At 39.7% G+C, this 10268-nt stretch overlaps 2 protein-coding genes across 2 annotated transcripts; both read right to left on the reverse strand.

Annotated features, from left to right (window-relative positions):
- Window positions 1–16: 16 nt before the first annotated feature.
- On the reverse strand, window positions 17–3244 carry pvalb9 (parvalbumin 9). The gene is made up of 5 exons (XM_020615935.1): window positions 3052–3244; window positions 1818–1885; window positions 1133–1265; window positions 812–918; window positions 17–230 (listed from the first exon to the last, which is right to left on the reverse strand). The coding sequence occupies exons 2-5, from the start codon at window positions 1876–1878 to the stop codon at window positions 205–207; spliced, it is 327 nt and encodes a 108-aa protein (XP_020471591.1). The 5' UTR covers window positions 1879–1885; window positions 3052–3244; the 3' UTR covers window positions 17–204.
- A 1898-nt stretch (window positions 3245–5142) lies between these two features.
- pvalb3 (parvalbumin 3) lies at window positions 5143–6929 on the reverse strand. Its single transcript, XM_020615919.1, has 5 exons — window positions 6887–6929; window positions 6326–6392; window positions 5789–5921; window positions 5302–5411; window positions 5143–5168 (listed from the first exon to the last, which is right to left on the reverse strand). Exons 2-5 carry the CDS (start codon window positions 6384–6386, stop codon window positions 5143–5145), a joined length of 330 nt encoding a protein of 109 aa, XP_020471575.1. The 5' UTR covers window positions 6387–6392; window positions 6887–6929.
- Between the last annotated feature and the right edge of the window lie 3339 nt (window positions 6930–10268).

Below are 10268 nucleotides of genomic sequence, written 5' to 3' on the forward strand. Positions count from 1 at the left end.
TGTATGTAGACAAGAAAGCATGGACCATCATAATGCAATGACAAATTAAAAGCCCAATGTCTTTAAGTAGACAAAAGGTAATTTTAAAAAAGTTTGCATGCACATAATTGAGTAGAAAAGAAAAGAAATCCCTGGGAATGGAAAGTGGCATCAGAGGACTCCAGAGGTGGATGAAGACATGAGTTCTCTCCTTATCTGCAACACTCAGGACAGGACCATTGCCTGAAATTCTATTAAAAAAATAAAGCATATAAAATTTGCCATGAATCATCTGCATAAATAATTCACATCAACATACCTCTTTGCCTTTGTATGTCATTCAGCTTCACAGAAGATAGACAAAAGATAAACCCTGAACTTTTAATTGACCTACTGCTGGAAAATAAAAAGAAACACAGGCTAAAATCTTTTTTTTTTTTTTTGATCAGCCAAGTCCCTTATCCCACTATATCCTTCTTTAATCCAAAACGTCTAAATCTTAATGTCTTTTATTCAACCTAATTGACCAGAACCAAGAGCAACAGCATCTGGGGAGAAAACCTTGAGTATAATTTAACAATTAAAATTTTGTGAACATGCTTGCTTTTTCCCAGAAAGTACAGAGTTTGCCACATTTGAACCTGCACTACAGCTACAATGTTCCACAGAATAGATCAGTAGGTAGGTTTGCATTGGTTAAATGTAGATGGTCTGTCTAATCATAGATATGCATCAAGCAGCACTGTGCCTATGTGATTTAATCCAACCACTGAAATAATTTGTGCTTACACCAAAATGCTTAAAAATACAATCAGAGAAATCAGATACTGACTCTCTACTCCAATTTTGCCATCACTGTCATCAGCAGCTGAGATGAACTTCTTGATTTCTGCTTCAGTCAGTTTCCGTGCCGCGGGGTCAAACCGCTGCAGAAAAAACCTAGACACACACACACACACACACGCAAAGTAGGTGAATTATATAACACAACAATAACAATTTGCCCATAGTGGATTGTTAGGAGGCATGTTAATGGTGTTTTCACAATAAGTGTGATGTCTTGTATTGTAAACACATACAGTACAAACACATGCTACAAAAGAAGGAACAAAAGCTCATATGGGTGGGAACTTTCTAGGGTCTTGTCACACACTCAAGCTCAGACTCGTCGATGTAGCCGCTGTTGTCATCGTCAAGGATCTGGAAGGCTTTTCTGACCTCCGTGGGGGTCTTCGAGGACAGGCCACACAGCTTAAAGAACTTCTTGCAGCAGAATGAGTCTGGTGCTGAAAACACATACACATAACCATAAATTTAAAACAATAAAAACAAGAACAAGAATGGGGCTAGAGCTCGACCTACAAGGTTCACCAGGTTGGGTGCTGATGTGGAGATTAAAACAACACATGGCTGCTGTCCAGGTGGGGGATTTTCTGCCTGTTTTTATCTTTTAAGGCAAACAGACACATGCCTCCACTAAATCAGAGAAGATGATTAAAGACCTTTTCAAATTCAGATTTCATCACCACTCAGGTAAAGCTGGGTATAACATTAGTGGACAGGATATTGTACAATACTGAAAAGAGTATTGCTATTGAGAAGCTTCTCTACATTTCTGTAGGAGTTCTGAGAGTGACTGAATGAAATAGATTGTAAATCTGTCAGTTTCTGAACTACAGACCAGGATTATTGTGCATGTTATCATTATTATGTGTTAATTAAGTTAATTACAGCTTTTGTTTTCATGGAAATATTGTGATAATGTTCAAATGGACAATGGTTTCAGTGGCTTGTCCAGGACTTGTGTGTGTGTGTGTGTGTGCGCGCTGAAATGCTACCTTCACAGTCCTTAACAGCCTTTTCAATTGCCTCAGCTGAAAGGATGGAGGTGAGTGACATGTTGGTTCTGCAGGGTAAAAAGAAAAGCTTGGTAAATTATTCACACACACAATCGCATTCACACACACACTCACTCTTTATCTCTTTCTTTGAGACACACATTTCCTTCACCTACTTCAGACATTTTGATTTGAACTCAGTCCATTATTGTGTCATGCTGTATTTGCAGATCTAGGTTAATATTATGATCCTAACAAAACTTCAGTTGTTTGGAAAATGTACTTGAATTTTCAGGAAAAAAAGCAGAAGAAACCAGGAAATGCATGTATTTTGGCAAACTTAAACACCCATACCACCTACTGCCTCATATGACCCAGGCACAAGGGAGGCAACACAGAATAAAGAAGGAAACAAACTAAAGACCAAAGCGTGGTGGCTGGCTGCAGAACAAAAGAGAGATATCAGGAACCATGTAATGATGGAGGGAGACATTCAGAGAAAAAAACGGCGCAGTGTTATACATAAAACTGCCAGTATTTTCCTGTATTTAATTATTAACTTATGATTTGTGGTTCATTCTGACCAGATTTCCCCTGTCAGCCTAATAAATCACAATATGGAACTGCTTTTGGTTACTTTACTGTAGCTGTGCAAAGTGACAGAGGTTGGGAGGGGTGTATAATCTGCTTTATCTTTTTTAAACACAGCCCCTCACATCATAATTAACATTTCAGAACATCCTCTAAACAAATACACAAACTTACTTAATTTTTTAATAAAGAACTTGTATTTTGACAACCAAAATTAAAAAGAAGTACCTAAATATGATGGATGAATGAAAATTAAATCTGTGATTATAAAAAGATGAAACCTCAACACTTGAGCAAAAATTAAAAATACTTAACTTGCCAGCCTCCCTAATAATTATATTACGTTCCTTAAAGCCTTAGTTTCAGATGAGCTTGTGTTTTTATCTTTATTGTTTTTATGTTATGTTTATCTTCTTATCAGAATAGCCTTGGAATAATTGTTTGGTAAGCTTCAAACAAATTATATTAGTGATCTATCAGTCCTTTTAATGGAGGATATAGACACAAATCCCTCTTAGTGCTAACAAAGATTTCATAAGTCTAAAGTTTATAGCCTAAAACTGGAATAAATTCATACAAAAGTGAAAACAGCACCTGGCCAACACCTGTACTGAAAGCTTCCCCGTGCAGCTGTGGGACTCACCTGTAGTCTGGTTTCCTCTCTGTTCAGACTCAAAGCAGCAGCAGATCAGTCTGTGGTGGCCACTGAGAGCTGGGTCTGTCTTATAAATGCCGGGAGGATGTGCAGACAGATGCTTCAGTTTCCACCCTGTCTGAGGATCAAATTTTCCTCCAGGTAGCAGCCTCCTTCTCAATTTCCTCACCTGCCCATTTAACCTTTACTGTTTATATAGACACCACTCTCTCTCTCTCTCTCTCTCTCTCTCTCTCTGCCTTTCTCCCTTAGTATCATAACACTGTGGGCTTTCTCCAATAAACTTTTCCCTTGTGTAACACTGGTCTCTCTCCCGCCCTTTCCTCTCCTCCATCATCCCTCCCACCTTTTCTCTCTGCAGGTACATGAAAAAGCTCATAGACATCTCAAACTGAATCAGGCCCCATTTTCTCATATGCTCCGAACATGGTGAGAAGCAGGTCATAACTCATCTTATGACTCAGCAGGGATTGTTATTGTCATCAGTAATTTTACAGTATCTATCAGATTGATATCACACAAGCTCTATCAGTAAAACTCATTAGTAATTTTGCAGTATCTATCAGAATGATATCACACAAGCTCTATCAGTAAAAAGAAAGACCCCAGTCCTCATTGTCTGACAGTTTTGTGTGTCTTTTATAGTGTTGGAAAGTAATTATACACTCAAGTAACTACTGTACTGGTGCTACATCTTGGGTCTCCCTACCAGTCAGTCAGAACTGAAGAAGCTTCTCGGATGGGATGAGAGGTGAAAGGTCTTCAAGAACCTTGGACAAATTCGGTTGCCAACATTTAGCGCTTTGGATGAACGAGCATCTCCACAGACACGTTAAAAAAGGAAATACTTCATGGAGGATAATTTGAATTTTCTAAACCACACAACTTCATCAAAAATCTTCTTTAGTAACAACTGGCAGTGCTGTAACACACATCCTTATAAACCACATGATCTTCTGTGCAGTGAGGGGACAGATGTGTGGGAGTTATTTAGTGCAGCACCTGGTCACCGTGGAAACCGTCCACTGTAAAATGATGACTTTGTTGTCTGCTTAGGGAAGCCCTTCAAACCCTCGGACACAGCAGTGTCTCTGGTGAATCCAATCAGCACTAATGGCGTTAGCAGAGAGAGGAAGGGTGCATTTTGTAACGAGAACCAAGAGAAGTAAGAGAAGTGTTTGTTAGGAGTCTCGTGGCTAGGTGTTACTCTAAACCTGCCCAATTCCCCTGAAGGTCAGAAGCCAAATCTACTGTACATCCAAGTCTCTATGTATGCAATGTAAAACCGAAACCCTTGCCACTCACTGACAGATCAGTGGCTCCATCTAGTGGCTACTTTCACCAGTACATGTCCGTATTTAACTGGGGCAGTTAGTGAGCATGCCAGTGTGTTTATGCATCAGTCTAGAATTTAAGGGGAAATTTTATGCCACAGCTGGATGTAAACAAAGAGTCTGTTAATAGTGAAAAGAGTAATTTCAAAGAAAAAGAGAAAGAATTTGAATTTCTCAGTTCAGCTCCATCAGAGGTTTACTTGGCATGGTGTGACCAGTAGCTTATAGCAGTTAGTCAGTGTGTTACCTTTACTGTCATTTGTAGTAACAGGTAAAGAGGCCTTCTATTGCATTTTAAGGAGATATTGCATAAACCTTTTTCTTTTTAATGTTCTTTGATTTGCTGATTGACAACTGAGCACTGAAGACCAGGGTCAGACTTGTGTTATTGAAAAAGAATCTTTATTGTTTTCTCATCATCAGTCCGTTTCCCATAAAAGTGCATCATCGCTGATCTCACAGTAAGCAAAACTCACATAGTAAAATGACGACAGCAGTGAGAGAGAGAGAAAGAAAGACAAGTCAACCATGCGATACACTTAGTCATGTACATTCATCATGGACAGCAAATGGGTGAGCACGGCCAGAGAGAGTTTGTTTAAGGCCTGGGGTGAAAGGTCAAGTGTATAAAAGTGATGTGGAGAGTTGGGAGAGAGTGAGAGGGAAGAGAAGAAGAAGAGAGGAGGCATATGTCTTGGCTCAAGTTGTTCCTTTAGAATAGTGAAACGTTGGTCAGTTTGTTCATTTAATGCTTGACCAAGGCAGCAAACTCTGCAGGGAAACAAAGAAAGAATTACCAGTGGTTTTCTAAGCTCTTGTGCAGGGTTTAACATCAATTTGAAACCAAAAAATATGGTTATAATTCCACATAAAGTTCCTCTTGTGGTTAAAAAAAAAATCTTACCATCAACTCCAATCTTGCCATCGCCATCAGTGTCCCCGGCCTTGAGAAACGCCTTGGTCTCAGTGTCAGTCAGAGCTCTGGCACTGGAAGAGAAGTTCTGTAGGAACAACCTGGAGAGGACAGCCAGAGAGAAAGAATGATTATGAACTATGAACTTTTTTTCTAAACATTGCTTCAGCCAGATCACTTTTCACTAAACTGTCTGGTTTTGAATTCACTGTATAAAGATCTTCTTTCAGAAAATCCCCAAAGCCTCACTGCTCACTGACTGGATTTTACTCACTGTATTTAGCTTTCACCTGTGCTCTATGTTACCCTACAACATGAGAAATGAGAGCTGGCATAGAGTTACTCTGGAGGAGAACACCTCTCAGATACTGTAGGCCACTGAAATCACTCTGAGTTCACTGTGGGCCAAAAGAAAGATGATGCTTGTGCTACATAAGCCCTGAATAGCTTGAGATGAAATCTAAGAGAGGCTGCCTACTTCAGCTCATCCTCCTCAATGAAGCCACTCTTGTCCTGGTCAATGATGGCAAAGGCCTTCTTGATGTCATCAGCGCTCTTGCCAGCAAGGCCGACCTTAGCAAAGAAGTCCTGGTACTTGAAGGAGTCAGCAGCTGTGAGGAGATGGAGTAGTGATTGCATCAGACACCAGAGATATGACACACAATCACACATGTTTTGCAGCTGCTTCTAGTTTAACTTGCATAGATGGACTTCTTACAGGAGTTATTCTCATACAAATTAGAAACATACTATAAAATTACATTCTGTATGCCATTGAGGCCCAAAATGTTTAAAAAAGAAAAAAGCTTAACTCTGCAGTGTTCAATGCAGACAAGATCATCATCTCACTATAATCAAGTGATGTGGCTCTGCACCTGAATTCTGACATTCAGCTACCGATAAGTAAAGCAAAAATGCACGTATTTCTCTTGCAAAGCAGATTTGATTAAGTGCATGCTTTTTGTGCATGTGTAGCTACCGGGTAGACTCTCCTACTTTGTTTGTGGGGGTTTACCTTGGCAAGCCGCAAGGGCTGCAGTGATGTCGGCGTCGTTCAGAATTCCGGCAAATGCCATTTTTAACTGAGGGAGGAGAACAGAGGACAAGTCATCAGTTCATCAGTTCAACTGTAGCAAATCAGACAGGAAGAGAGTTTTACTTTGCATCTAAACATAAGATCTGCTAATTTTTCTCTGTGCTTGTTAGAACAGAGTAATTTAAGTTACTGCATGAAATCATCATCATGCCATGCAGTATATGTCACAGTCCCTCTATTTGTGTATTCCAAACCACAAAGGATCAGAAAAGGTAGTCCGAGTTTTATCCAAAACCAATCCCTCCAAACCAAAAGCTCAAAAATCCTTTGCAGGGTGTGGTTGGTTGGCAAATAGAGTTTTCCTCATTTAGTTCCTCAGTTAGTCCAAAGTCAAACTCTTAGTTTCTGATGTTCACATTCTGGCCGTGTGTGGCCTTCTCGTTGATTTAGATCCCATTGCATGAAGCTGAAGCTCTGAAACTCTCTGTAAATCAGGGAGGAGTCTCAGCTGCAGGTCTGCAGCTCTTCACTGAAACTCACCTCAGGGTTAAAGACAGGGTTAAGACAAGAGTGGATTCGCTCTGATGAGTCTGCTCACTGCAGTAAACCCCCTCAGTGACTCTCACAAGCTTATATACCTTCAGTCATGCGAAATATGATGCATAGGCTGTGTAATAGAAACTATGTGCAAAGCAGTCATCGCAGTCAGATGAAAATGTGTCCAGTAGACAGAGCTGTTCTATTTATATGTACATAAATGAAGATGCTTAAATGGTAGGCTAAGTGTAGGCCTATGCAAAAGTGCTTGATATTGCATAGGGCTAATAATATATGCTGCTGATTTGGGTGAAACCTCTTCTGCGGCCCTGTTGTGACTGTGCAGGGGACCATGGAGCAAAGAAGTGGAGTAAAGTTTTAAATGGTGAGTAACTGTCATCATAAATTATCACACAGAACAAGCAGGTACATACAGTGTAAGTTAATACGACAACTCATTTTCTTATTGGTCTTATTGGATAATTCTGTTGCAGACACTTTACGTATGTGAATTACACACAAACTCGTTTTCATTGACATTCCAGAGTCAGAAAAGTCGACTTTGTGATTAATTATCACAGTCAGTGGTAATTTTGACAAAGTTAAACAAAACGGTATGTTCCAAAGATGCATGTCTTTGTGTGTACATTTTTTTTTTGTTATTGAGACCGAATGGATAATAATGAACAAGTATCAGTTTGGCTTAACATAACAGCCGCATTTACAAACATAGGATTGTATGACTAATCTCATTTTGGCTTAAATAAGTATTTTCACAAGTACATCATTTGCATGATTATGGATTGAAAAGTTTATGGTTTATTGGTGTAAAGTCTTAGTCAAACGGTGTAAAAATAAATAAACTAATATAATATGAATGATATGAAACAAAGATTATGAAATACACAGTAATGGCAGGGAGAGGGGGAGGGAGAGCCAGAGGGATTGACTGAAATGCTTTAATCTAACAGTACATGCAGCTAAGACCTGTATGCCAGATTTTATTTTTGGACACCATACACCAATTCAGACCACTTCTCCTTATGGTGATGAAACTATTTGTAACACTATTTTAGGAAACACTAAAAGGTGATAACATATCATCATCATAATCGTCAGCATTACCAACATTATCTTAACACCTCAGCGCTGCACTGTGTGTCATATTGCATTGAACAATGAAATTAAATGTGGAACTGGTTCAGGGCTGCATGCTGTGTTCCTATTATACATCAGGTGGCAGTGGTGAGGTGGTCCTTTGACCAATGTGGAATTATAAAAAAAACATTTCATTGTTCTGTTATATTGGCTATATTGGCCTTATACCTACAGTGTGGACATACAAGCTCTCAACTGCAGCACAAACTGTAAAAGCCTAAATATCTCATTTTCACTTCCACTCTTTCAGGTGTCTATTCTAATGGGCACTGGCATTTTATAACATGTCATTCTGTTTCTTTTTGACTTGAAACCCTTTTTAAAACTCTGTAAAAGTAATCTCTGGCCTTTAACATTTGCTGTGGTCAGATGAGGTCTCTCACCTCCAGCAACTTGGCCATAGATACTATAACTATTCCTGCCCTTCTTCAATATCAGGCTTAAATTACAAATATCTCACAGCAGGGAAGAAACCTATCAAGCTAGGCTATGAATGTCTGTAACCTGAGACTGCGAGGGGTGCTCCCCTTTCATATTAACTTTATATTTAAAATTTGTAATAAATTTGTGGAATAATTAGAATGCCAATCTTCAGATTCCCCTACTTTAATGTAGGGATGATGAACATACTCAAACTGCTTCTAGAGCAAGTTTTAAAATAGCAGTTACATTAGAATGAACTGAAATGTGAACTAATTTATGAGAAGAAATGAATGTAGTTTCTCTAGTGCTCCAGCTCCAGATTGGGAGTTTGTTACCTCATGCTGCAGCAGAAATAGAAGCGACCCATTCTCTCCCCTGCCCAGCAGAGCAGTGGCTTGTCATCTGAAAAAGAGCTGCAAATGAAAATGCCTCACTGACAGAAGTCCTGTAAATGTGCTGGCACAGAAAGAGTTCCTCTGCTGGGTCACTCACTGCACAAATTCAGTCTCCTCAGACCAGCAGCTGCAGATACTCAGTCCTCCCATCCCTGGTTTTACAGGCCCACAGCTCAGCTGCATGACCCAAGTGTCTGTACCATTCTGGACTAAAAGTCTGTCTGTGGCCCCCCTTCATCTGCAGTCACACCAGTAGGTACCATTCTTCAAAGTATTATGCAACCTCTGTGGCCTTCCATCCTGTGACAAGAGCAGCTCTCAGTGTAAAAGCATTCATTTTAATCACACACTAAAAGACAATCATACCCTCACCACTGCAAGTATTAACAGCTGAAGTGATGCCCAAAGCTGCTAAAAAGTCAGTAACAGCCATAGTGGTAAGGACTGTAGTGGTGGATGTTGCAGCCTGGTGCAATATGTGACCATTGATGGGGCAGAAAGAAACATCTGGTAACTGTGAACATGCTGTCACCTGCAGCTCAACACTTTAGCCATCACTCTGTATGTGAGTGTCCAAAAAGGAAGCTGAAAGACGGGGGAACGTTTTCTAGAGTAGTTTCTCTAGGGTTCAGTGGTCATAGTGAATTCAAGTCTACCAGACTCCAGCCAGGTAGCATCTGGAAACAAAATAGTAGTCATTGAGGTTATATTTGGTGCAACTGGATGGAACGTGGTTGGCCTGCGTTATCTCTTTGCACGTGCTTCCAGCCACAGTTGGTGCCTGCTTGTGGTTGTTCCTGGCAGCGTTTCCGCAGGCTGTAAACATCCTGTTATTATGGCCTCTGTCACTGTCAGGCTGTGTCTCACATTGTTCCCACATGCTACATTTAGCATATGAAGAGCTGTGTTGTCTTATGGTTTGAGTGCCATTTAAATAGATGATAAACACATTATCAAACATATCAAAATACAATGCCCAGTCAAATAAAATGTGCAGGTGCTACCCTTTTCGTGGAAGTTAATTTGAATAGCTTTGCACCTATGTAACTTGCATTACATTATTACTTATTATTATCTTATATATTATATCTTGTGCAATTTAGTAACGATTTACATTATAGCTAAGGTGAAACCATTTTTATCACGCATTTATAACACTGTTGCTCTAAATAGATACAGATATATAATACTTTAGAATGAAACATTTAAATTACTGGTTTATATACTTTTTTGATGCACATCTTGCCTAATGAAACTTCAAATGCAATAGAGCATCTACTAGTGGAACAGTATGTGTACATCTGTTGTTACACTATAAATCAGTCAGGTGGACTCTGGAAAACCACCTGCTGAGGAATTCTCATGCAACTGTTACACACAGGAAGAGGAGCGTGGTTAGCTGGCACAGT

Source organism: Monopterus albus, unplaced genomic scaffold, assembly GCF_001952655.1.
Source record: "Monopterus albus unplaced genomic scaffold, M_albus_1.0 scaffold171.1, whole genome shotgun sequence".
NCBI classification, from domain to species: Eukaryota; Metazoa; Chordata; class Actinopteri; order Synbranchiformes; family Synbranchidae; genus Monopterus; species Monopterus albus.

What these genes read in the sequence shown, in the direction of transcription:
- pvalb9 (XM_020615935.1), bottom strand. Translation starts at nt 1,878, where the DNA reads ATGTCACTCACCTCCATCCTTTCAGCTGAGGCAATTGAAAAGGCTGTT. An exon ending in GGCTGTTAAGGACTGTGAAG is followed by an intron (nt 1,266 to 1,817) that starts GTAGCATTTCAG and finishes ATGTGTTTTCAG; the next exon opens with CACCAGACTCATTCTGCTGC. An exon ending in ATCGACGAGTCTGAGCTTGA is followed by an intron (nt 919 to 1,132) that starts GTGTGTGACAAG and finishes GTGTGTGTCTAG; the next exon opens with GTTTTTTCTGCAGCGGTTTG.
- pvalb3 (XM_020615919.1), bottom strand. Translation starts at nt 6,386, where the DNA reads ATGGCATTTGCCGGAATTCTGAACGACGCCGACATCACTGCAGCCCTT. An exon ending in ATTGAGGAGGATGAGCTGAA is followed by an intron (nt 5,412 to 5,788) that starts GTAGGCAGCCTC and finishes TGTCCTCTCCAG; the next exon opens with GTTGTTCCTACAGAACTTCT. An exon ending in TGGCAAGATTGGAGTTGATG is followed by an intron (nt 5,169 to 5,301) that starts GTAAGATTTTTT and finishes GTTTCCCTGCAG; the next exon opens with AGTTTGCTGCCTTGGTCAAG.